The sequence below is a fragment of the Trachurus japonicus genome, chromosome 6 (genome assembly GCF_045865225.1).
Source record: "Trachurus japonicus isolate A0001 chromosome 6, Traja_1.0".
Classification (NCBI taxonomy): Eukaryota; Metazoa; Chordata; class Actinopteri; order Carangiformes; family Carangidae; genus Trachurus; species Trachurus japonicus.
Window position 1 is genome coordinate 1,941,378 of NC_140912.1, and position 27,595 is coordinate 1,968,972.

The following is a 27,595-nucleotide window of genomic DNA, read 5'->3' on the forward strand; positions in this document are numbered from 1 at the left end:
CTGCAGCTCTCTCAATAGATTTATGTGTGTCACAGTTCACCACGGTGCAGATTTATGCTTCTGAAACCAAGTCTCTTGTGCCTGCTGCTGACATTTCTGTGGAGGTGGAGCCTGATGTATTAAAAAGCTTCTCTGGTGTCGTTGTGGCTCCGGGCCCATGTGTTTGTTGAAGGTTGTATTCCAGTGTTAAGATGGAGGTCCTTTGTAGTCACACACACACACACACACACAGTGATCAGAGGGTGTGCCAGCAGGTCTTTGTTACCTGTTCTTAGTGAAGCTCTTAAACACAGGTGTGGGCTGTGCTCAGTCCTCCTGTTGAGTGTTGCACATAATAATTAGTGAAGGTGTTGGGTCACCAGCAAAGTCCCTGTAAATACAGCCTGAATTAGCAGCTAGCTACACAGCTAACAACAAGAAGAATAACAGTCTTAAAAGAATAGTTCACTCAAAATTCAAATTGCACTCATTATCTACTCACCCTCATGTCGACTAAGGGCTGGGAGAAGTTTCAGAGTCCTCCGTGGCTTCTCTGAGTTACAGGGGGTCTCGGCGTAGCAGTGCATGTCCATATAACGGTTGCAAATGGATACCAACTGTCTTCGTAACAAAAATACACACCAAAAAACATACAAATACCTCCATAGTTCTCGTATGTAATGTCCGTCTTGTATTGAAGCCCCAAATTGCGAAATTGTTCCGAAAAAAATTAAATAAGTCTATATTTCAAGCTTGTTTGTAACTGAAGCTCCTCTTCCTGGTCCGTCCAAATCTCACGCGATTTGGACCTTAGTCGACATGAGGGTGAGTAGATAATGAGTGAAATTTCAATTTTGAGTGAACTATTCCTTTAACTTTTTTTTAATGGCTGACTGTTGTATGTGATGTTTTTATGACTAAAAGATGTGAAGCAGGCCTCTGTGTTAACCAATCAGAGCTCACCTACAACAGTGTAGACGAAGAGGTTGTTGTAAATAAAGTTTTTTTTAATTATTTTTTACAAAACACATTCTCATTAATCACTTTTGACATTTACACAAACAAAGTTACACAAATCCGAGACGACGTAACTGTTGGATCTGTGTTGGATGTTTTTCGCCCTGTGTAAAAGGTGGAGCTCCTTTAAACCAGCCAACTATCTTGTGTGTGTGTGTGTGTGTGTGTGTGTTCATGTCTGGCAGCTACTCAGAAGTTCCTACCACGGCTGTCTGTCAACAGGTTAAGCAACTCTTGAGGACACACCCACCTGAGTCTATCCTGTGCTCCAGGCTACACAATCCCTGCTGTTGTCTCTGCTGTTAGTCAGAGCCCGAGGGCAGGAATTCTTCAGCTGGGGTCATACTCATCACTCGCTAAAGCTGCAGCTTCGACTAGCGTTTTGAGTAGCGCATAAAGCCGGGGTGTCTGCGGAAACCCCAGAATATGATCCATATTTCTGAGGGTTCACATTGACGTTCACGTAGAGAGAGTCAACCTCTTTACGACGCTGAAGAACCCTATTGTCAGACTAATAAAGCAATGTTTTTAGTGTTTATCAGAAGATTTCAGTGTTGGAACCAGCTAAAGTGACATCAGAAGACTTTATACAACAATTCCATGTCCCTGGTGCTTGGAGTTTTCTGGGTCCTCTGATCACCTCCTCTCATGTCCAACCTGATTTACCTCTGCGTTGTTCTTGTGAGACATTTAACTCCCCTCCTCCCTATTAAAATAAAACAAAGCATACTACAAAATAAGCTAATAATACGCAGTGGGAGCAGTGAGTATTTTTAGCCTCAGAGTGATGATGACTAATGTATGGAGCCTTCGTCCTGTTCCCTGTAAACCCCTTGCTAACGTCAGCGTCCCGCAGCAGTGTCCCAGATCCTCCGCTGGGCGCTGGAGACTTTCTGCTGGTGGAGAGATCAACCGTGCACTCACACAACTATTTCTCAAGAACAGCCTGACATGCCAAGACAGGAAAAAAAAAAAGGAGGAGGAGGAGGGGGCAGGAAAGGACGGAGTGAAGGAGAGAGAGAGAGACGAAAGAGGAGGAGGAGAGAGAAAGAACAAGGAGGGAAGAAACTAACAAAACAAAGAGAGGAAGGAACAAGAGGATCACAACACAACTGTGTTGGTTGATTGTCTTTCTGAATCTGAATATGTGTGTGTGTGTGTGTGTGTGTGTGTGCGTGTGCGCGATACCTCTGGAATGTGAAGTAATGGGAACGTGGTGAGTTCGTATGTGGAGAATGTGGAATGCAGTAGTAAGTCATCTGTGTGTGTGAGACGGAGAAGAGAGAGAGACGCTCACTTTATATATATGTATATCAGAGATGTACTCAAGAACACACATACACACATACACACCTTGGCTATAAAGCAACAGACACATTTTTTCCACAGACACACACAGTGTCTGCGCTGTGTACACTGCAAAAAAATTCAAAATCCTACCAAGAATATTTGTCTTATTTCTAGTCAAAATGTCATTTCTAGTCAAAACAAATCTCATTCTACTTGAAATAAAACTCATCACATAAAAAGTAGCTTGTTTTCAGACACTTTTTTTTTTTTTTTTTTTACATATTTCAAGCATATTTTCACTTGAAATAAGTATCTGATAGTGGAGCAAGTTTTTCTTTCTTATTACAAGCTCAAAAAACTTGCTTTCACTGGCAGATTTTTCTACTTATTTCAAATGAAAATTAGTTTGAAACAAATGAGAATTATCTAAAACCAAGTTAATTTTTAGGTGATGAGTCTTATTTTAAGTGAAAAGAGATTAGTTTTGACTAGAAATTAGACATTTTGACAAGAAATAAGACAAATATTCTTGGAAAGAGTTTGAGTTTTTGCAGTGTACGTGTGCGGCGACAACTGTATTTACCCTCAGCTCCATTGATCAAAACACTCATACCTTCATATCTTGTCTTCAGGGTTCACTAATCACTATCAGTGTCATAACTGAGCACTGTTTCTGCTTTTTCTGTCAGTCAACAGAAACAAAGCCTTTAAACCAACAGTGCTGCCAAAGGCTCTGTGATTAAAAAGCATGTAGCTAAACGTCACTCCCACAAAACTTTATTTATTCAACATTTTTAATTAGAGGAAGGACTTCTTCAGATGTGGCATCTCATTTTCAAAGTTTCTAATTGTGTCTTGATTTTAGGTAAATATGTTTAAAATAGTGCACCACAGATCCAGAGTATCTCCATATGTCCAGTCATCAACACATGGGAGTGGATGAATGAATGTAGAAGAAGAGCTGCAACAGAATGATCCCCAGAGCGGCCAGACAGAGAGGAAACAACCTTAAATGTACTTTTAGGGGAGGAATGGAAAAACTGTGCACATGTCAACATGGTTATTTTCTCTGTTTTACATCAATGTGAGCTGAACGTCTTTGTTCTGCAGATCCACTGGAGAGAACTGAAACATGCTTCACTGTGTTTTCTCAACTTAAATTCCTATTCATATATAAAGCTTTTTATACTTAGAATTCAGTTTACTGCACCTGAGACAGAAAACTAGATGAGATTTGCCATACGGAGACACACATACACATACACACACACACACACACACACACACACACACAAAATACCTGTCCCGTCATGTGGAGTCTTGTCCGGAGACAGTCATTTGAGAATGTTTTACCACCATCCCCGCTGTGTGTGTGTTTGTGTGTACATGAATAGTTAGTTAGTCACATTGGTTCTGTCACTGATACACAGAAGTCAGTTGTAGTTTTTCCTCTTTTCTTTTTTTCTCATATCTTTGCTTTTTAATTTTCTCCTCTAAAATTAACAACTGAAAAAAAATCTTCCGACCTTCTCATGACTCATTAACATCATGAGTGAACATGAGCATTGGACAGGATCAGTATGTTCATAAAATGTCTTATTAGCTGTCAAATAATGTGTGTCCACAATTTTGACTATCGTGTAATAACAGTGTGATGTAGCGTGGTGTCTCTGCACCTGGTCAAAGTTCCACATGTCCCAGCAGGAAGTGAATGCACCAGGTGTTTTAGGTGTGATATTCTGGATGCAGATCATTTCTGATACAGAGCTGAAATACTTTATCCTTCATTTGAAACCACTGACAAACCAGAGTAGAGTGGATGAAGCCTCACTCGGCCCAACATCAAACTGGACTCACTTCACTGGCTGCAAAGAGGAGTGGGTGTGTAGAGCTGTTGTTCCTTCAGAGAGAGAGAGAGAGAGAGAGAGAGAGAGCAGCAGAATGACAAGGAGAAAGAGGAGGAAGAGAAATGAATTGTGACAGTCACAAAGATGGAGACAGATGGCAGGAGACATGAAGAGTCTTCTCTCTGTTTTACTTTCTGCAGTGTGGTGAATAGGAACACACACACACACACACACACACACACACACACACACACACACACACACACACACACACACACACACACACACACACACACTCTCAAACACACGCAAGACCCTCTTTTGGCAGGCTGGTATTTGTCCCCAGGGGTCAAATACCAGGCAAGAGACAAAGGACATTAAGCCGCACACACACACTCTCTCTCTCTCTCTCCCGCTCTCTCAAACACACACACACACATGCACAGAGAGAGGGACAGATAGATAAGTAACCTGTCTACAGTGAGCTCGCTTTACCAGCTGTTCACATTACTTTCTCCTCAGTGGACGTCTCTCTCTCTCTCTCTCTCTCTCTCTCTCTTCATTCTAGATTTAAGACATTATTATGAAACGTTATTTATTTGAGTCTTGTTAATTTACTGCGTTATCACATTAACTGTAGTCACAGCTCTGTAATTGCTCTAACTACATTAGCTATAGTGTTTCAGTCTAAAGAGCTGATTAGACCGTCGGAGGACCAGACCAGTCTTTTAGCTCAAGTCCACTTCACACACACAGTATTTTACTTCAAGGCAGCCACACATCTCTGCTTTCCTTTTCCATTTATAAAACCCTCACATCATGGATCAGTAAATGGAGATCTGTGGCTGCTCAATTGAAAACCACTGAAATGTTTTTCAAGCTGTCAATAACTTTCTTGTTTGTAGCAGCACAGACATAAAGACTTACCAGATTTGACAGAGGGTTGGATTTAAACTCTGCTGTTGATTCTGTGTTTGACTGAAAATCAAGGAATGTTCAGCCAAGAAATTGTAAATGTTGACCTGGAGACGTACTACACAGTTGTATGTTAGCTGCATTGACAAGGCCCTTGTTTTAAACTTACATATTTTTCTCCTCTAATGTGTTTTATTTGAAGCGTTGATCCATATAAGGACATATTTTATGACATCACAAAGTCACAGGAAGGCCTGATGCTGGTTTGAAGGCTTAGTTTCTGAATACAGGCTGTGTGCATTTTATGTGGACTGAAGCTTTAATACTTTTATTAATATAGAACCTAGAGCTGCTTTATAATCACACTACACATGGACATCTACACTTAGATTGTATGGAGCTTTAATATAAACAAACATCTAGTGTGGAATTTCTCGACCTGAGCCCTGCACAACACTCAGGTCACAAACACTGGTGTGATAAACTGCCGTGTTAGTCCTTTAGTGAGATTTTAATTATCGCTCTAAATACGACGCTCAATGCATCACTTCACTTTCAGCTCTTTAAACTCCTCTGTTCCTCTTGGCCTCTCTTTTGTCTCTTTCATCCACCGTCGTCTCCCAGACGAGTCTCGTTGAAGTTTTGGCATTACTCAGCTGTGGTCGGTTTCCCGGCAACGGTTGCCTTGGTAGCGTCACATTGTTAGGGCCCGTCGCTGCTGGAATTTATCCCGAGCGGTCTGGGTAATGTGATTAGCTCCCGCTGCGTTCTCATTTCTCCACACTCCCAGACTGCCTGCGTGGAGTGGATGTAGTAGTGTCTGCTCCATGGCTTTCTCACGCTGATTAACACACAGGGCGTTTGAAGGCTTCCAGTCTCCAGCTTCACTGTCAAAACACCTTTATACACCACCTTTATATCTGATCAAGTGTCTGCTCTGCTGTATTATGAGGTGGTCTTTTTCTGACCTGCTCTGCACTGGTCTGTTGATCTGCCATCGCAGCGGTCCAGACAACAATCTTCAGTCCTCATGGTTTCTGATGACTTTCTTTCACACTCCTTTTATTGGACTGAAGTGAATCCATGTGTCCACTTCATTAATCTACAATCTAAACTACATCTAAGTTGTGTGTATGTGTGTGTGAGAGCGAGAGTGATCCCAGTTTGGTGTCAGTAGCTGTGTTCTTTCCCTGTGGAGAGAAAGAACAGAGACCAGAGAGAAGTGCCTTCATCATCCACTTATATGAGAATCAGAGCTGGTGTGTGTGTGTGTGTGTGTGTGATAGACAGAGCTCTACTACGGACACTCACTGACACTAGAGAAAGAGAGAGAGAGGATAACACAGAGAGAGGGTGTGTGTAGCACTGACATCCATGTCAGAGTAATCCAGCTGCTGCAGTTTTTGATGGAGGAAACAAATGATGACCTGACTAGTTATCCGTCCTGGCTGATGTTCATAATGGTTACCTAGCGACGGGCATCTCTGGATTATAATTGTGAATCAGCATAGTGAGAAGAAAGAGAAGAGGAAATGGTTCAGCATTTTGGAACAATTTAATTAAAAGGTAGATTTCAAGAAACAACTTTAAGAGACAAACTGAAGTGGCAGCAGCATTTAGACATCAATTCTCCTTACAGGAGAAATGAAGCTGAATTATTTGCAAGCTAAAATTCACCTCATACATCTTGATAAATGAAACTGTGAATGTCAAATGAATCAGTGATGTCACAGTGTCCACTAGAGCTCACCTCTCCATCACTACAGCAAGGCTGGAGGTAGAGGTCGACACAAGTTGAATTTTAAAGGGTGATGTAGTAACGATAGTTTGGAGAAAGAAAAAAGCTGCTACCTGATGAACTGGCCGATGACCAAAAAAAGCACATCACATGTGGACCGTCCAGAGTTTAGTCAGAGTCAGCACAGTCAGTCAGCACGTGAGTGACACAAAACATTTTAATCACAATAACCCCTTTTGTACCTCACATAGAATAGACCCTGACAGCAGAGGAGACGGCTCCACTTCTGTCTTAAAGGAGGCTGTTTATTCAGTGTTTCCTTCCTATTCCTATTAACGTGGAGCCTGTATGAGTTATCTCAGGTGCACAATGGTGTTACCATGATCCTCTGTGTGGAGATCTGGCACATCAAAATCACTATCTGTTTTCTCCGTAGCATACCTGTGTTTCCTCTCATTTCACTGTTGTTATTGGAATTTGACATGCTAAGTTGGCTAAAGGTAGATAAATCAGAGAATTAAAACCACACTAGCTGTTAATAATAACATCAAGCTGACGTAGAGCCAGATGTGTGTTGTTGACAGCCACTAGAGAGAGAGAGAACAGGGGTTCAATAAAGAAGAATTGTAATTACCTGTGGGTTGTCAATTAGCCCTCTGGGAAATGTAGTAAACCATTAAGTTCATATTGCTAATTTCAAAATGTTAAAGCACTGGATCCTTCAGAGTCCATTCTGCAAATTCCCACATCACAGTAAAGTGAGTAAAATGCTAAACCATGATTGGCCATGATGTGCTACATAAACTGAGATGTCAGGTGAACAAACAGCACTTTAATCATCAATGTGATGGAGCAAGACTGGAACCTAGAGAGAAACATTAAAGGGATAGTTCACCCAAAATAGAAATTTCACTCATTATCTACTCACCCTCATGTCGACTAAGGGCTGGGAGAAGTTTCAGAGTCCTCCGTGGCTTCTCTGAGTTACAGGGCGTCTCGGCGTAGCAGTGCATGTCCATATAACGGTTGCAAATGGATACCAACTGTCTTCGTAACAAAAATACACACCAAAAAACATCCAAATACCTCCATGGTGCTCGTATGTAATACAATACAAGACGGACATTACATACGAGCAGCATGGAGGTATTTGGATGTTTTTTGGTGTGTCTTTTTGTTACGAAGACAGTTGGTATCCATTTGCAACCGTTATATGGACATGCACTGCTACGCCGAGACCCCCTGTAACTCAGAGAAGCCACGGAGGACTCTGAAACTTCTTCCAGCCCTTAGTCGACATGAGGGTGAGTAGATAATGAGTAGGATAATGATAATGAGAAATTTCAATTTTGGGTGAACTATAGTAAAGTCTAAGACGACGAGTCTGGCTGAGGAGAAGAAAATACCTAGAAAAACGAATCTATCCTTGGATCACAAAGCAGCTGTAAATCATATAACCGTGGAGGAGTGTCTGGGATGTATTTTTTTGTCCGTGTGAATGAATGTGATTGAGTGAGTATATCAGGCACGATTGTCTGCCTCTGTCTCATTCTCAGCCTTTTCTGAGGCATGAACAGGCCCTCAGTGCGCTGGAAGAAAAGTCCAGCTATAAATCTGGAAGCCAATTACATGGCCTCATTCAGATGGGCAGTGCTTTGTGCTTCGGCTGCTGTGTGTACATGTGTGTGTGTGCTGGTGTGAGTGGAGCTGGCACAGGGCCAGTACAGGCTGTACCAGTCTGTGATAGCTGGGGTGGGACTCAGACACAGAGGGAGGAGAGCAGGCTGAGGTCAGATGTGGACGACAAATATTCGTTTAGTTTCAAAGGGTTCCAGAGAGGCAGGGGGAGGTGTTTCTGTTTGCATGCTGCGTTTCCACACAGATTCAGTGTGTGTGTGTGTGTGTGTGTAAGAGAGAGAGTGTGTGTTTGTGTAGTTTCTCAAGCCTAGACATCCATCCATTCCTCTCTGAACATGATCCGTTAGGAGGAGCAAATCTTTTCTCAGATTTGGCAAAAACATTCACAAATACACAAGAGTGAACCAAGTAGAATTTGGAGGTGAAATATCAGAGTTCGTAGTGATTTTTTGCCGATCATATTCACAATTGGATGAAATGTCTAAGAGGATAAAAAAAGGCCTTTATTCCACACTGTAACTCAGACAAACAGAAGGAGAAATTGTTCCCAAATTTCCTGCGATTTGATTGGAGGAAAGAGATCATAATTCATCTGGCCATAATTGTAGGATGCACACAGACATTCATCACAGCTGTTATGCTCCAACATCCTTATTCAAAACAGATTTCCACTGTGTAGAGTATTCACACCTCTCAGGGGTGAAGTGACTGATGTGTCAGTGTGTTACTGATCGCACAACATAGCTTTTACCAGTCTGTGTGTCTGCACTGCAGTCATTGTAGACTTCCTTTAACAGAATAACAACAGTAACAACTAACACTCACCCTGACCAGCCAGAGCAAAACATAACCATCAAGTTTCAAAATGTTCCGATCTGTGGTTTTGGACAGGAGCTCTTGTAGCGTAGTTTCCTACACAAACACTGATTTCCCTTTTTTGACCCATTCATGGTCTCTGATATGGATACACAAACAAGAAATGTCTAAATATTTTTCCTTTAAATGTGTTTGTTGAGATTTGTGTCCAAGATGTTGAGGATCATCAGTGTCTCCCACACTGAGAGGAGCTGACATGAGTTGTAACACATAGCTACTCTGTTTTCCTGGCTGATTTATCCCTCAAATGCCTTCAGCAAAAACACTACATGACCAAAGTAGTGTGTAGTAAACACTGTAGAAACCCAAAGGCAGGGTTGTGTGATCTGATGATTTCACTTTTTTCTACTTTTCAGAGAGTCGTAGGTACAGATGGCATCATTTAAAGCTGCAGAGTTTAGATGTTAATATCACTGCTGATCAGAACGCTCTCCACTACAGATAGCCTCTTGACTGCAGATAGTGAGAGTTGTCCTTGTTCTGTTCTACATCCTTGGTGATCTTATCACAGTGGAACATGTATAAGTACAAGAACATGAACACTGTGTCACCAGCAGTCCAATACTTTTATACAGAACCAATAATACATCTCCTGCTCTTTTCTACACTCTTCATTTCATTCCAGCTCACAGAAAGCTACTTTTTTGGCCTTTTATGCCTTTAATTGACAGGATAGTCACAGAGACAGACAAGAAATAGGGAAACAGAGAAGGGGAATGACACGAAGCAGAAGGCCACTGGGGGATTCAAACCGGGGCCGGCTGCAGCGAGGACTATAGCCTCTGTACATGGGCTTTCCTGCTCAGCCCACTGAGTTAAAGGGATAGTTCACCCAAAATTGAAATTTCACTCATTATCTACTCACCCTCATGTCGACTAAGGGCTGGGAGAAGTTTCAGAGTTATCCGTGGCTTCTCTGAGTTACAGGGGGTCTCGGCGTAGCAGTGCATGTCCATATAACGGTTGCAAATGGATACCAACTGTCTTGGTAACAAAAAGACATACCAAAAAACATCCAAATACCTCCATGCTGCTCGTATGTAATGTCCGTCTTGTATTGAAGCCCCGAAATGCGAAATTGTCCTGAAAAAAATTAAATAAGTCTATATTTCAAACTTGTTTTGTAGCGGAAGCTTCTCGAAGCTCCTAATTGGACGAACTGGGAAGAGGACAGACCCTGGTTCGTCCAAATTTGACGAACTGAGAAGAGGAGCTTCAAGAAGCTTCCGCTACAAACAAGCTTGAAATATAGACTTATTTAATTTTTTTCGGGACAATTTCGCATTTCGGGGCTTCAATACAAGACGAACATTACATACGAGCAGCATTTGGGTGTTTTTTGGTGTGTATTTTTGTTACGAAGACAGTTGGTATCCATTTACAAACGTTATATGGACATGCACTGCTATGCCGAGACCCCCTGTAACTCAGAGAAGCCACGGAGGACTCTGAAACTTCTTCCAGCCCTTAGTCGACATGAGGGTGAGCAGATAATGTGTGAAATTTCAATTTTGGGTGAACTATCCCTTTAAACGACGCCCCAGAGCTACATTTCAACTAGTAGAAAAATGACCCATGTTGAGTTTATCCAGTTGATTTATATCTGTTTCTTTGTTTCCTCCACAGAACGTGTTGGCCAAGGCGTTGTACGACAACGTGGCCGAGTCTCCCGATGAACTGTCCTTCCGCAAGGGTGACATCATGACGGTGTTGGAGCGCGACACGCAGGGACTGGATGGATGGTGGCTCTGCTCCCTCCACGGTCGCCAAGGCATCGTCCCCGGCAACCGTCTCAAGATCCTAGTGGGCATGTACGACAGCAAGCAGCAGCAGCAGCAGCAACAGGCCGCGCCTCTCACGCCAGATTCGGCCGCCACCTGTCACCTGCAGCGACCGTTCCTCCCTCAGAGCGCTTACGCGAAACCGGCGCTCGCTCCGTTACCGGCCGCCGTCGCCACTTCCTCCTCCGGCCTTGCCAACAAGCCCCTCCCCGCCGCTCAGTACACGTCCATGCATCCGGCCTACTCCACCCCCGGCTCCACGCAGTCCAACCTTGACTCTGTCTACATGATGCCCCCCTCCCACAGCCCCAGACCGAGTCCCCAAAGCCTCTACCAGGTCCCCTCCGGCCCGGTGGGACCCACTCCCCCCAGCAAAGCACCGCTTCTAGCCCAGAGACAGTACCAGCTGCCTGTACAGGACATCTACCAGGTGCCCCCCTCTGTAGGACCAGGACCAGGACAGGGCCAGGGAGTCCCGGCCGGTGGCACGGGGTCAGGGCAGGACGTGTACCAGGTGCCCCCCTCCCTAGAGAAGAGGAGCTGGGACAGTACCAACAAGCCACTGGGCAAGGTAAGAGACAGGGGATTGATTCTGTTAAAAAAAACATATAAGTAATATCTCTTTAAAGGGATAGTTCACCCAAAAGTTATCCGTGGCTTCTCTGAGTTAGCAGTGCATGTCCATTTAACGGTCCAATTGTCTTTGTAACAAAAACGATGCAATGCGGACACAATGCAAAATTGTCCCGAAAAAATAAAATAAGTCTATATTTCAAGCTTGTTTGTAGCGGAAGCTCCTTGAAGCTCCTCTTCCTGGTTCGTCAAATTTGGACGAACCAGGGTCTGTCTTCTTCCCAGTTCGTCCAAATTTGACATGAACTATCCCTTTAAGTCTGATCTCAGGGCAGCGTTGTGTCCCCATCGTCCGTCATGTAAGTAACTCCCCTCCTATGACGACAGCAGGGTGTTGTCTCTGGAGCTAGCATGGCCAGCAGCCATCCTATGTGGAGTTTCTGTCATTTTTCCGTGGGCGTGTCCTGTTGAGAGTGTACACGTTGTCCCAGGATCTCGCTGTAGCTAGATACACACAAGTCTACTTCTGCTCTGAGATCAGTTATGCTAGGCAAGGCGAGGTAATTTTATTTGTATAGCCCGTTTTTACAAACAGTTTGTCTCAAAGGGCTTTACATGGCATCACAACAACATCCTCTGCCCTTAGACCCTCACATCCACTGAGGAAAAACTCCAGAGAAAACCCTTTTTTTTTGCTATTGGGTAACACTTTATGTGATGCCTATCTCTATAACGCATTATAACCATACTTATATATTATAAACACTCATAAATTACCATAAGGCTTTATAACAATAAACATAACACATTATAGAGCATTATAACTCTATTATAATACTTGACCTTATAAGCCATTATAAAATGCTCTATAATGTGTTATGCTTATTGTTATAAAGCCTTATGATAATTTCTGAGTGTTTATAATGATAGTTATACATGTTTATAAGCCAATTATAACACATTATAACTATATTTATAATGCATTATCGATGTGGGCATTGTCAACAAGTTACTAACAATTACAACGTATTATAATACCTGACCTTATAAGTCATGATAAAATGCTTTATAGTGTGTTATGATTATTGTTATAAAGCATTATGATCATTTATGAGTGTTTATATAGTTATGCAGTGCTATAACTGCATTAGTATGGTTATAATGCATTATAGAGATAGGCGTCAAATAAAGTGTTATTAAAAATGACTATACATTGTGTAAGTTATCATCACAGATCAGTGAAGGTTGTCTAAACTCTTGAACATATGTGATGACGAGGAATTCAGCAACACACCTACAAGACTCTGACTTTATAGTCAGTGTACATAGGCTGCTTTGTGTTTGTTCAGAGTGACTTTTAGTTTTAGTTTAGATATTATTTGACTGATTTTATTTCTCTCCTACAGTGCACATTTTAGTGTCAGTGCTCATGATCCTCACACAGAGCGTTTACAGAACGGAGGAGGAGATGAAAGCAGATGGATGAAACAGGCAAATGATATTTTGTGAATAAGATAGAGAAGAAAAGAACAAATTGAAAGATTATTACATGTTGTTGATATGAATTCAGAAATGAAAGATTTTGTTTTATCAGCACACGCACAAGTTCACAGACACTTCCCTCTTTTGTCAGTGCTGGTGTACAGTATAGTATGTGTCAAAGATTCAAGGTTGTTGTTTGTGCTGTGGTCAGGTCAGTGCTATCTGCAGACGTGTGTCACTGGATGATAAGGGAGTGGTCAGTCCAACCCTGAGCTTACTGCTGTTCATCCTGCACCTAAGTGGAGAGTTAACACTTTGTCTGACTGCGGTCACTCACTACAACTAATGCCATGTGGAGGCTCCACATCCAGGCCAGTCAGACAGGACATACAGTACAGTATGTACCAGTGGTGTTTTTATGAAGCTTTCAGCCAGTCATACAGGTCAGTAGGTATTTGTCACACTGGTGCGACATCAGACATGATGCAGCAGTCGTCAAGGGAAACTGGTCGGTGCCTGGTCTGTGAGAGGAGAGAGTGTGAGAGCGGTTAGAGGATGATTGGATCATAATCAAAGACTAATTAAAGAAATTGATTGATAAAACTGGAATTTTCTTTATGTTGACATGTGGCACCGTGGCCCATTCACATGTCATACCTCTGACTGATTTACTGAACTGTTGTCAGCTCTGTCATCACAGATACAGGCTGTGTGCACAGGTTCACAATTTTGAACTTTTCAGAATAAAAGCTCACAATACCTCATATTAAAGTGTTATTGATGTTAAAGTTATTGCTAAAGTAGAAATTTTCAAACTTCAGAGTAGAACTTTTTCTGTGAGGTCATATACATACATTCAGTCACATTGAATGATACACAATCCTAGCCACAGGATGATACACTTTAATTAGAGTAGAACTTTTTCATATTCTTTTAATATCTCTAAGTTATTAATATAACTGTTATTGTTGCTTGTTTTATGGATGTTGTGTGAAACTGCTGTCAGATTGATGTAAAGAGGTGTGTGTCCATGTGTGAAGGTTCCTGTTACACACCAGTCAGCAGCCAGTCATCAAGCATTAAATTCATCTTTTAATACCAGTGATAAGTTAAAAAAGCTGAAGGGCATTAAAGGGCAAATGTTAACAAGCAGTCCTAACACATCACATCACATCACAGTACACGAAGACAGAGGAACAGTGAAACAAACAAGGAGAGGACAGACAGAAACGTGTGTGTGTGTGTGTGTGTGTGTGTGTGTGTGTGTGTGTGTGTGTGTGTGTGTGTGTGGGGACACAGACCAGTAAAATAATAAGGTTCTTAATTATTCAGCTCTGATCTTGTGGTTGGGTGAGTAAGCACTTTACTGCACCAGCAGGTGACAAGCTTTCTATCTATGTGTGTGTGTGTGTGTGTGTGTGTGTGTGTACTCTGGGGAATCCCCCCAGGCTTGCTGTGGTGCAGTCAGTGGTGCATATGTGTGAGCACCACTGTGAGTCAGTGTTATGTTTTGTGTGTGTGTTGCTGATGATGGTGATGATGGTGATGTTTGCTCCAGCTGCTCCCTGCTTCTTCCTCAGTCTGTCTCTAACTGCTTCATAATAAATTGATGTGCAGGAGGTGAAATGTAACGACCATGAGACAATTTATGGTGAGTTCAATGTTTTCTTTCTGAAGCTCAGATAAAGCAACATCCGTGACGGTCTGTGTTTTTAGAGCAGCTAGAGAAGGTGGGATGAGACGCTGGGTTTCTCATGGCTATTTGATGTGCATGCTGAGCCTGCAGTGGACAACAGGTACATCTGTACATGCATGCACAAGGTATTTTCATAAGACCGCATGGTGCACTGTTTAAAACTGATGCTCTTGCAGCACGCTGGTTACTAGGGCTGGGACGATATGCTTTTCTCCCGATTCGATTCTTCTACGATTTTTTGGATGGCGATTCGATTTAAATTGCGATTCTACGATATTGCCGATTCTCTCGATTTTTAGTCTGCGTTTTTAATATTTATCTGCACACAAATACTGTAGGAGCCTATAAATTAACATACTCCATTATAAAGTGAACTTAAACCCTTTTCAAAACCTGTACTCTCTGTATGTAAAAAAGGCTAACAAATGCACATTGCACAATATTAAAGAAAAATATTAATATATTATTATTAAATATTAAAAAAAAATCGATTCAAAAATTGTCAAAAAAGATATTGCGATATTTATGTGAATCTATTTTTTCTCCCACCCCTACTGGTTACTGTTCACACAGTCTTATGTAGAATAATCCACTAACATACAATAACATGCACTTCAGAAAGTTATTTCACAATAAAGAGCCTGCTGCTAGCTCTAGTGTATTATAACTAGAGATGCACCGATCCAGCTTTTTCCGATCCAATCCGATACTGATACCTGGGCCGAGCGTATCGGCCGATACCCGATACCGATCCGCTACTACTGTTGAATGAATGAACCGTATACGTTGCCATGTGAGTGAAGGCATCAGGCTTGACATAAACATTTAGCCTTGTTAAAACAAGGTAACAAATTAACACAGATATAAATCTACTTAATATTATTTATTAACAAATAACAAAGTGTACTTAGCAGCAAAAAGAAATAAATAACACTAGATGGCTGTAACTGTATTGCTGTGTATGATATTAATAAAAAAGAAATGACTGGATCGGAATGCTGCATCGGCCTCATTCATCTGATATCCTATCCAGCTAATTAGTCAATATCGGAGCCGATGGTGCATCTCTAATAACCTTAGATAATAAAGAGCAACAGCAGGAAATGTTTGGTTTACATCAGGGCTGCACAATTAATCGAAACATGAGTGAATCTACAGTAGTGCAATAGCTAGATCACAAGAGCTTAAATTCTTTTGATGAAAGTAAAAATATTTCACAATATTGTTGTGCATATCCAGCACCATAAGCATTGAGGTGCTACAGAGACGTTGAAACTGAGGTGACACAGTGTTACAGTGGTAAGCATTGTCGCCTCACGTCAAGAAGGTCCTGGGTTGGATCCCTGGGCCTGGGGAGTTTGTATGTTCACCCTTTGCCTGCGTAGTTCTAAGGCTTCCCCCTACAGTCCAAAGACTAACACACTTGGTTGATTGGCGACTCTGAATGTGTCCATAGGTGTGAATGTGAGCCAACTTCTAGTCCGGTGTGCTGTATGTTGTGACCTTGCCAATGCCTTCTGCTCAAGCGTCCCCTCATAGACACAATGAAACACACGCACACACGTTACCCTCAGTACTACTAGTTAGTCATTTGGAGATAAGGTATCATACACACACACACAGAGATGAGTTGTAATTGAAAGGTGATGAAAACTGTGTTTGTTTGAGTGTGATGGAGGAAATGAGCTGCAGAGCCTCAGCTGCTGAGTAGCCGCCATCTCAGCTTTGTTCACCAGATTACACACACACACACACAGTACATACGCTCTTCACCTTCACGCACTAACAGTGGTGGCAACAAGAACAATCAGATTTCTTTGTTGCTTCAGCGACACATTTTTTTTTTTTAAAACAGGCGACCAATCTCTCATTACCTGGCAGGAGTAAATCCTTCAGGAGTGAGAGTAAAGAGAAAAGCACTCAGCAGCTCATCCTGACTGGCTCCTGGTTGGGACTTGTTCAGTGTCCAGTTATTATTTTTCAAAGTTAAAATCACCAAACAAGCATCCTGGCAGGTTCACTACATTTCCTTTTGCAGTCATTTTTGCCATATTGTAAAAAGAGAGGGAGAGATTCATATCCACACACTTGTATTGTATTGTAGAACTGAATGTTTAGTCCCCTTAAAAATAAAAATGTAGTGACAGCGGATTTCAGTCTTTTCTCAAAACACATCAGCTTAAAGTTCAAGTCACCAGACAAGAGCTGTTCACTCTCAGGGGAAAACATCCTGAATAACAATAAATCTCATAGAAGCTGTGAAATACAGCCCCACCTACAGGTCAGAGTGAACAGACATATGAGGGTGGAGGAACTTAAAGCCCCAGTGTGTAACTTATTTGGCTTTTTATTATCAAAAATCAAATATTGCTTTGATAAATATGTATTTCACTGAAGTTGAATCACACCCGCATACAAATGAAAGCTTTCTCCGGGCGGCTGTGGCTCAGGAGGTAGAGCGGGTTGTCCACTAACCGGAAGGTCGGTGGTTCGATTCCAGGCTCCTCCTGGCAACATGTCGAAGTGTCCTTGGGCAAGACACTGAACCCACACTTGCCCCCGATGTGTCCATTGGGTGTACAAATGTGTGTGAATGGTTAGATTTCTGCGCTGCCAAGCGCTGTGTGAATGTGTGTGAAAGGGTGAATGTGACCAACAGTGTAAAGCGCTTTGAGTGGTCCAAGAGACTAGAAAAGCGCTATATAAGTGCAAGTCCATTTACCATTTACCATTTCTCGTACCTTAGAATGAGTTGTTACAAGTCGTTACAAATACATAAGTGGGCGACGCACCGAACCGAAGCGGCCATGTTGCATCGCCATTTTTTACGTTGAGTGACCGTAGGTAACCATGGAAACTCAGCGGAGCTGTCGGCTCGGGGAGAAAGTTATCCAGGTAGCGCCTGTTAAAACTGTCACCACTGTGTAGTGTGAGGAAGGACGGAGGCACTGATGTTGCATTCAGGTGCAGTCAGGCAGACGGCCGTCGGCAAACCAACCGGATGTCATTTTACTCGACAGAGAAAGACGTCACGTAAAACGTAAAACGTGGTTCAGGTATACAAAATACGACATCACCATGACAACATATTGTCAGGCCTGTATTGTTTTGCCTCGTGCTGGTGGACCACTTGTTTACATAGACGCTTGTTTATCCTGTTACATGCAGCGTCGGTTGTCTGTCTGACGTCTGCCCGATTTCATGTTAATTCCTACACATTATACCTTTAACATTTAACAAAAGGAAACACACACATCCAGAAGACAGTATCAGCCCGTTCAGGTCCGGTCACATGACACTGAGTGATCTGCTGTAATGCAAACGGCTCCTAAAAGTTGAACTCTAATCCTCAGCTGACGCAGCTGTCAACAAAGGAGTGTATCCGCCACGTGTCACAGCGGCTCCCAGATCTTAACACCCCCACACACACACAGAAACAGCTGTGAACCCACTGATGTGTTTGTGTCTGTGTGTGTGTGTGTGTTTCACTACCTGCAGTGGAGTAATTTTCTGCTCTGGTAGTGTGTAAAGAGCAAAGATGGGTGTGGGTGTTTATATGGAGGATCTGAAATGGGGCAAGTTGCGGATCTGTGTGTGTTGGTGAAGTGTGTGTGTGTGTGTGTGTGTGTGTCTTTATCTCTCAATGTGTAGTTCATCCCTCCCACAGCATTCCCAGATTTCCCTTTTGAATTGAAGGGTACACCAGCATGGTCGTCATAGTAACTATCCTGTCCTGTTTCACTGCGTTCCCACCTGTGTCAGACATCCAAGAGGATGGAGAACAGGTAGATAGGAGGAGTAAACACACTACACATGTAATATGCTAATAGTGAAATAGATCTTAATGTAATATAATGTTATGTGATATAGTGTAGAATAATATGATAAAAGTGTGGTGGTGTTATGACAGAATAGTATATATTAGTTGTATTAAGTTATAATTCTTGACATGTTATATTATGATAATGTAATGTGTAGCACTGTGTTCAAGTAGGATCTGTTGGTTCTGATTATTAATAAAAATGTAAAGCAGGGAGATGAGATGAGACATGTTGCAGAATAACTTTTGTTTTGTCTGCAGCGTTTATTACAACATTTTTCATTAGTTACTGTTGAAGAATTTTGAATAATTAATCGATTTCAAACTCAGGGTCGAAAATGATTAAATAAATATTCACGACCTCAGACGGAAAGCATCTTAATGTTTCTATGACGACCTCTTGCATACATCAGCAGAGGCTGATGCAGAAGAAAATTACATTTCCATTCGGCTGCACTGCATCGCAGAAGATGCTGGATGCTGCCAGAAATATTAATAAAAAACAATAAAATGATAAGGCAGCTGGTGTGTGTGTCTGTATGTGTGTGCGTGTGTGTGTGTGCGTGTGCGTGTGTGTGTGTGACGCTACATTCTGTGCCACATGCTGAGAGATTAACTGGAGACTAATGAAGTCAACACGGCTGTCTGGCACACTCCACACACCACATACACCAACACACACACGGACACACACAAATGCCTGAAGTAGCAGCTTCTCCACTTTCATTTCTTTGTCTGTTGGTTTGTCACTGAGACACAGTGAGTGGAGGAGGCAACGCCCCACAATCACAATGAACCAACTTTAATACCTTGGTTTCACTGTGTGTTTACATACAGTTAAAGGCTGTTGAGTTGGATGTGTTGATGAATTACAGGTGGTTTGTGTTGTACTGAACGTGCTCTTACAGGATATGCTCTTATTTGTCCATGCTCAGATTAAAGGTATTCAGAAAAGAAAATGGAATTTGAGCCCACTGTGGGTCTTAACATTAGTGTAATAACTCATCTATCAGATGATGTAGCTCAAACTTTGTGCAAAATTCTATTTTCTAGTAAATCCGGGATGAAAATGTGTTTTTTTTTTTTGCATTGGATAATGCAGGCGCATGAATTATACGTCACGTTGCTCAGTGCTCACGATTCATCAGCCACTGATATTGTATCCGTCAATCAAACGTCTGAAACAACACACACACACACACACTGAGCTCGGTCTCGCCCCAAACATTGAATATCCCGCCCGCTCGATAACGACCAATCAAATTTGTTTTCCTTACTCGGGTAAACTCATGCAGCAACTCGTGGAAACGAAGAAGGAGGCGCGACAAACAGGACAAACGGCCATTTCTGAACACATTTAAAGATGAAACAATATAAAAAAATATGATAAATATGATAATAGTGACCAAAATGATCACAGGTTAGGGTTAGCAGCATTATCACTGGATTGTTGTGCTGAAAATGGTCAAACAGTGAACAATGTGAGCTGGTTTAATCATGGAAAACATGATGATCAGCACTTTTGTTTTGAGTTTAAACATTGAAATAGTAAAATTATTGACAAGGGACCAGTGACGGTTCTGTGTTCTCCTGCTGCATGTCCACTCTGTTCACTATTGTTGTTATTTTTAGTAGTAGTAGTAGTAGTAGTAGTAATAGTAGTTGTAGTTCAGTGAAAAGTTGAAAATCAGAATCATGACAACACAGAGGCTGCAGCATAAACAACAGGCTTTAATATGTGTGTAAACATCAAACAAATCTATGATATGATGAATATTAATAGTTTGTTTAACATCACTCTGGTCCCACAGCCTGAGGTGAGACGGTCCATCTGGACCAGCAACCAGACAGCCAGTCTGAGCATGCACACATGGACACAACACACACTCTCACTCTCTCTTTATCACACACACACACCAGTCATGCCATGTGGTCTTGGAATCCAGTACAGTCGGGGGTAGAGTGTGTTGCTGCCCTCATGGAGACATGCCCCCCTCCTGCACTAATCTGTTAAGACCCCCGCGCTGCCTCTTGGTGTGTGTGTTGCCACATGCCCCACATAGCTGGCATGGTATGAACAGACTCTGGTTCTCAGTCTCTCTCCCTGCTGATGCTCTGTCTTTGTTTTCACATCTTTGTCTTTCTGCTCTGACTTTACATTTCTACAGCAGGAGCTGAGCTGTACCAGTAGACCTGTGGTCCTGTCAGTCCCACTCAACTATTCATCCATCACATTTGATATTTGCAAATATTACTCGTATACAAGTGAAAGTTATCCAGTTTCATTTCTACTTTATTTTGAAAATACTTATGGGTTTACAAGTATTTTTTGTGTCAACATTATTATATTGTTCCACATTTACAGAACCTGCAAATTCAGTCCAACAACACAATGAAAGTGCCTCCAGCCAACACAAATGTGGAGGTGGAGGAGGGAACTACCATGAAGGCATCTAGTCCAACCCTTTGACTTCTCTATTATATATATATATAAAAAGAAAAATAACTTAAAAAAAAAAAAATAATGATCCTGTGGGTACTTGTTATTTAATACTTATAACCTCAAAAGTCACAATAGATCATTGTCCTAGCAGGATTATCACTTTCCAGTGTCCCTTGTTAAAGGGATAGTTCACCCAAAATTGAAATTTCACTCATTTTCTACTCACCCTCATGTCGACTAAGGGCTGGGAGAAGTTTCAGAGTCCTCCGTGGCTTCTCTGAGTTACAGGGGGTTTTGGCGTAGCAGTGCATGTCCATATAACGGGTGCAAATGGATCCAACTGTCTTCGTAACAAAAAGACACACCACAAAACATCCAAATACCTCCATGCTGCTCGTATGTAATGTCCGTCTTGTATTGAAGCCCCGAAATCCGAAATTGTCCCGAAAAAAATTGAATAAGTCTATTTTTCGAGCTTGTTTGTAGCGGAAGCTCCTCTTCCCGGTTCATCAAATTTGGACGAACCAGGGTCTGTCCTCTTCCCAGTTCGTCCAAATTTGACGAACCGGGAAGAGGAGCTTTGAGAAGCCTCCGCTACAAAAGAAGATTATAAATTGGCTTATTTAATTCTTTTTGGGACAATTTCGCATTTCGGGGCTTCAATACAAGATGGACATTACATACGAGCAGCATGGAGATATTTGGATGTTTTTTGGTGTGTCTTTTTGTTACGAAGACAGTTGGTATCCATTTGCAACCGTTATATGGACATGCACTGCTATGCCGAGAGCCCCTGTAACTCAGAGAAGCCACGGAGGACTCTGAAACTTCTCCCAGCCCTTAGTTCACAGTCGACACAAGGGTGAGTAGATAATGAGTGAAATTTCAATTTTGGGTGAACTATCCCTTTAACACTTGTGTTGGATGTGTTTGCAGCATATCAAACTGATGTAGATGTTTTCTGAATTTGGGTGCTGGTGTGTTTGTGTGTGTGTTTTCTTAAATTGAAGTATATTGATTAAGCTCCCTAACCCCCCTAACAGTAATTACATGGTTATCACCCAGGGACAGTTAGGATATAAACAATATGGCTGACTGTCATGATCATGAAGCAGTTTCAGTGGATGCAGAGACTTTTCTGTCCATTGAGGGATGAAGGAGTTTTTCCATTTAACTACAGGATTTAATGAGTGGCCTCATCGCCCTGGTGACTGCAGCCAGAATCTTTCCAGTGAAGCGCTGTGTGAGACTGAGTACAGTATGGATCAGGATCTGGAGCAGCCATAGTCCCCCCCCCCCCTGCTGTAATTACGCCTCTCTATTTTTACCCTGGTTTTGAGCTTCACATCTGCGCTGTAAAGATTTATTTTTCTCCTCATCAGTGGCGTTTTCTCTCCGCTGCAGCTGTATGAGCACGAGTATATTTTCTGCCGTGTGTGGTTACCGTGGTCATTTTGAAGCCGGAGCGCCATGCAGGCTTCAGTTGAGTGTGCGCTATATTTACCACCGGATATACTGCAGAGGAGAGATTTCATCCTGATTCTCCTTCCCAGACTGAAGCCGGCCCACACCCTGCTCTGTGGTTATCTGTCATTTTCTCATCTGCAGAGAGAGAGAGAGAAAGAAACAGAGAGGAGAGGGTGGAGGGTGCTGCTGGGAAGAAGAGAGGGAGGGGAGGTACATTGCTCGCAGCGAAGGTCATCTGTTAAACAATGACTTCTACTTGACGTAATCACACGCATGGAACAAAAGAGCATCCCAGCGTGTGCCACACTCAGTACTGTGTATTTGCATGCAGAGGAATTCTCCTCCACTGAATCCTCAGTATAATACATTGTTGTTGAAGGGTCAGAGGAGCTTGCAGCCGCTCAGACCATAATGTAGGTCAGGAAATGTGGAAGTGTACGTCTGTCCTCAGGCCACACTCTGTGAGGACGTATGAGAGACCAGGCTGAGTCCTGGCTGTCATTCACCCCCCGCTGAAACTCAGCAGGTAGGAAGACGACACGTCTGTCCCACACAGCTTCGTAGTGTCGGACAGACTGGACCAATGGCAGACAAGTGTTCCTCCAAATAAAGGAGTACACATCTCTGCCCTACAAAGGCAAAGTGCAGTATCTGTAAAAATGCCGAACTGAGAATAACAGGTTTAAGCATCAAATTATGAATAACTACCAAGTCTATAATTGATTAGATAAAGGTGGACTGAATTAAATGTATTTTGTAGTTTGTCTTTCTGACCAATTTTGACTGTTTTATGGCAGATACTGCACTTTGACTTGGTATTAGCTATAAATACGGCACTTTGCCTTGGTTTTACTCCAATGGAATCATAGAGTAAAGCATAGAATGTAGGGAGTACAGTACTCTTTGCAGATACTGCACTTTGCCTTGGTTTTTACTCCAATGGAATTATAGAGTAAATGATAGAATGTAGCGAGTACAGTCCTTTGCAGATACTGCACTTTGCCTTGGTTTCACAGTGCTTTTTTGGATGGACAGCAATATAAAAAGCCCAATAACTCTGGAAATTTTAGCAACACCAATATCAAATTCTACCAGATTGAAGAGAATATGCCACACTTTTGATTGGTCAAAAAAAAAAAAAATTGAAAAAATGCAGATACTGCACTTTGCCTTTGTAGGGCAGATCTGTTTTACACCAGAGATTTACTAGTGGCTGTTTGACTGAGCAGCCACACAGGTCACATCAGTAGCACGGAGCCAGAAGAACACATCAGCACCGGCCTTTTAATCTGCTCAACAAGAACAAGAACTAGAGCTACATGAATCAAATCAAATCAAATCAATCTTTATTTATAGAGCACCTTTCATACATGGAAAATGCAACACAAAGTGCTTGAAAGTACATGAAACCAAGCAACCTCCAGGACGTCCCATCCACACACACACACACACACACACACACACACACACACACACAGTACTGTATATAGTCATTATGAGTAGGATGTCTCTCCAGCGGTGGCCACTGATCCACTGCCCTGATCTCGTAAAGGGATTAAAAGGCTCAGCACACACACACACACACACACACACATACAGAGGGAGGGAGAGAGAGAGAGGGAGAGATCCATTAAGCATTAGAGTGTAAGTGTGTGTGTCTATTCTCCAGGGTGCACACAGACAGGCGATCAATAACATAGGATATCAATCAGACACCAGATGATTGTGTGTGTGTGTGTGTGTGTGTGTGTGTGTGTGTGTGTGTGTGTGTGTGTGTGTGTGTGTGTGTGTGTGTGTGTGTGTGTGTGTGTGTGTGTGTGTGTGTTGTGTGTGTGTGTGTTGTGTGTGTGTGTTGTGTGTGTGTGTGTGTGTGTGTGTGTGTGTGTGTGTGTGTGTGCGTGTGTGTGTGTGTAGAAGCCAGTGAATACTATCTGTAGTAGGATCAGTCCAACCAATAAATACAAAAAATGAGTGGTAAATCAGAGTGACAGCTGGTTGTGGTGAAGCAGAGCAGACCAGATCCAGCTCTGGGTCCAGGCCACAGTCCTCTCTAGTCTCTAGTCCTGACTAACTGCTGCACTCACTGCCTTCCTGCTGGACTTGTCCTGTGTGTGCAGCTGGTTCTGAATGTGCAGCTCATGTGGTCTTCAATCAGCCTAAAAGGGCACATGTCAGTTCTCTGCTCGTCAACCTCCACTGTCTGTCACCCTCCTCCTGAATCAGACTCGGTGACTAATGCAGCAGCCTTCAGAGTGACTCTGGGGTTCAGTCCAGACTGTTCTGGTCTGTGGTTCCCTGACGGAGGAACAAGCTACCAAAGTCAGTCAGAACAGGACGTCCTCTTCTATCTTCAGGAATCTCCTGAAAACTCAGCTCAACAACCCCAAACATTTTTAACTACCTCTTACTCTGCACTATTGACTTAATATTTACATTCTAGTTCCTACTGCAGCAAAGCTCCTTGTTGGTAAATCACTTTCGTTAATAACATCTCCAAAGATGTACATACTGTATAAACGTCTCTCACGCTTCATAAGAAGCTTTTTTCCTCTGTGTCTGTGACATCCAGCACCACAGGACAAATTGTTCTGGGATTATCCATTTTTCTGTCCGTCTGTCCATAATGTGTCTATAGTCTTGTATCAATTTAGCTTCAACACACCATTATACACAACACAAGCCAATGTTTTTCAACCTTGGGGTCGCCTGAAATTCAAATGGGGTCGCAACACACGATCTTAAACAACTGCATTCTATACTTTCACTTTCTCAAATACAAATTGGGTTCAAAATGCCAATGGCAAAGGCAATTTTCCACCATGGTGGACAATAAAGATTTATTGTATTCTATTGTAAATATCTGAGCTGGTGTTCTTGATTGACAGTGGGGTCTCCAGAAATGTTTTGATGTCATAATGGGGTCACGAGCCAAAAAAGGTTGGGAACCACTGACATAATTACTGTGACACATATTACATTCAGTGTGCCTCAAAGAAGTGTAGTTTTGTTTGAGGTGGTGTTTTCTGGGGATTGTTACTGTACACATGAGTGTCTTCTGTAGTTGATCCTGATAACGAGGGAAAGTAATAAACCAGATAATACAACAGTCCTTTATATGAGGCTCAGATAAGGACTGATATAAAAGGAGGTGGAAAATGCATCAAGAAGGACCTTAAATATTAAGAATTTATCAGTGTGGAATTGATTTGAATTTGTATTTTAGTACAAATACATGAATAGCAAAGTTTGTTCTCCTTTAATCCTAAAACAGAAGAGAGGACAAATCAAGTCCCTCTCTCTGCAGCCAGGTCAGGGTGAGTATATGTCTTCCTGCTCATCAGTAATGCAGCAGAGGGACGTTGAGACATTTCTCTACTAGTGGAGGGACACGACGGGATCCAGCTGTGACGTTTGTCCTTCGGTTGTGTATGTGTTGTGTACCACAGCTGCTGTGGTTTCCCAGGCTGGCTGGTTGACTCTGCGCTCAAACCATATAATACCGAGTTTAAACAGGCACACAATAGGACAGGACGGTTCCCACGACAACTATGACAGGACCTCTGCTCTGTTTTTATTGCCTGTGTGTGTCTGTGTGTTTTAATGAGACTAAACGACCTTTAGTCTCTGCTCATTCAGTGTGAAGGAGCAATAAAATCTCTTTCAAAGGAGCGGGAGCCTATAAGTTGTTTTTTTTCTTTCTACTCCAGTCTGATGAAAGAAAGGCAGTGCATTGTGATTGTGATTGTGACCCTTACAGGTTGCCATAGTCACATAACCACAGGCTTTTTGACTTTTTGCAGAAGGGATTGTATGGAATAAAAATGATCAGACATATCATCCTGTTATCTTCAGTCTGGGTTTGTGGTGTCGCTGCAGGTCTTTGTGTTGCTCTTGTCTTGACTAACACCTGCATTGTGTTTCTGTGTCCAGGTGGTCGTTCCCACTCGGGTTGGACAGGTGTACGTGTACGACACTGTGAAGTCAGACCAGGACGAGTACGATGTCCCACCCAGACATCAGCCTCCCACTCAGCAGGACATCTATGACGTGCCCCCAACCCGCCAGCAGTACAATACACAGGTGGGACTGTGTGTGCGTTTGTGTGTGTGTGTTTGAATCTTTGTAGATACGACATCTGATTCCACTGACACATTTTAAAGCCCCAGTATGTAACTTATTTGGCTTTTTATTATCAAAAATCAAATATGTCTTTCATAAATACGTATTTCACTGAAGTGGAATCACACCCGCATACAAATGAAAGCTTTCTGGTACCTTAGAATGAGTTGTTACAAGTCGTTACAAATACATAAGTGGGCGACGCACCGAACTGAGGCGGCCATGTTGCATCGCCATTTTTTACGTTGAGTGGCAGCGTGACCGTAGGTAACCACGGAAACTCACCGGAGCCGACAGCTCGGGGAGAAAGTTTTCCAGGTAGCGCCTATTAAAACTGTCACCACTGTGTAGTGTGAGGAAGGACGGAGGCACTGATGTTGCATTCAGGTGCAGTCAGGCAGACGGCCGTCGGCAAACCAACCGGATGTCATTTTACTCCACAAGAGAAACACGGTAAAACGTGGGTCAGGTAAACAATACCACATCACCATGACAACATATTGTCATGCCTGTATTGTTTTGCCTCATGCTGGCGGACCACTTGTTTACATAGACGCTTGTTTATCCTGTTACATGCAGCGTCTGTTGTCTGTCTGACGTCTGCCCCATTTCACGTGAATGCAACATCAAGAATACGTTCCGATATGCAACCGCACCGCTAGATGGGGGGAATTCCTACACATTATACCTTTAAGTTGAGTTTCTTTGTTTGCTTCAACACAGTGGGTAGAATCTGTGAACATCACTGGACTGTAGCACGTATAAAAACACTCTTCAGCAGCTTCCCTGGCAGGACACACACAATTGATCTCTTGTTGAGAAAAAAAAATACTAAAAAACAAACTTTTTTCTGTAGAAAATATATGTTTTATGAGGACTGGATTCTCTGCAACACAAAAGCCATCAAGCAAGTG

General features: G+C 42.4%; 1 protein-coding gene across 4 annotated transcripts in view; it reads left to right on the forward strand.

Moving 5' to 3' along the window:
* Nucleotides 1-27,595, forward strand: part of bcar1 (BCAR1 scaffold protein, Cas family member) — an 87,496-nt gene that overhangs the window by 50,935 nt on the left and 8,966 nt on the right. For all 4 annotated transcript variants that reach the window (XM_085778256.1, XM_085778254.1, XM_085778257.1 and 1 more), the window contains 2 exons: nt 10,927-11,652; nt 26,493-26,642. In XM_085778256.1, the coding sequence (XP_085634382.1) occupies nt 10,927-11,652; nt 26,493-26,642 (876 nt within the window). The remainder of the gene's footprint in view (nt 1-10,926; nt 11,653-26,492; nt 26,643-27,595) is intronic.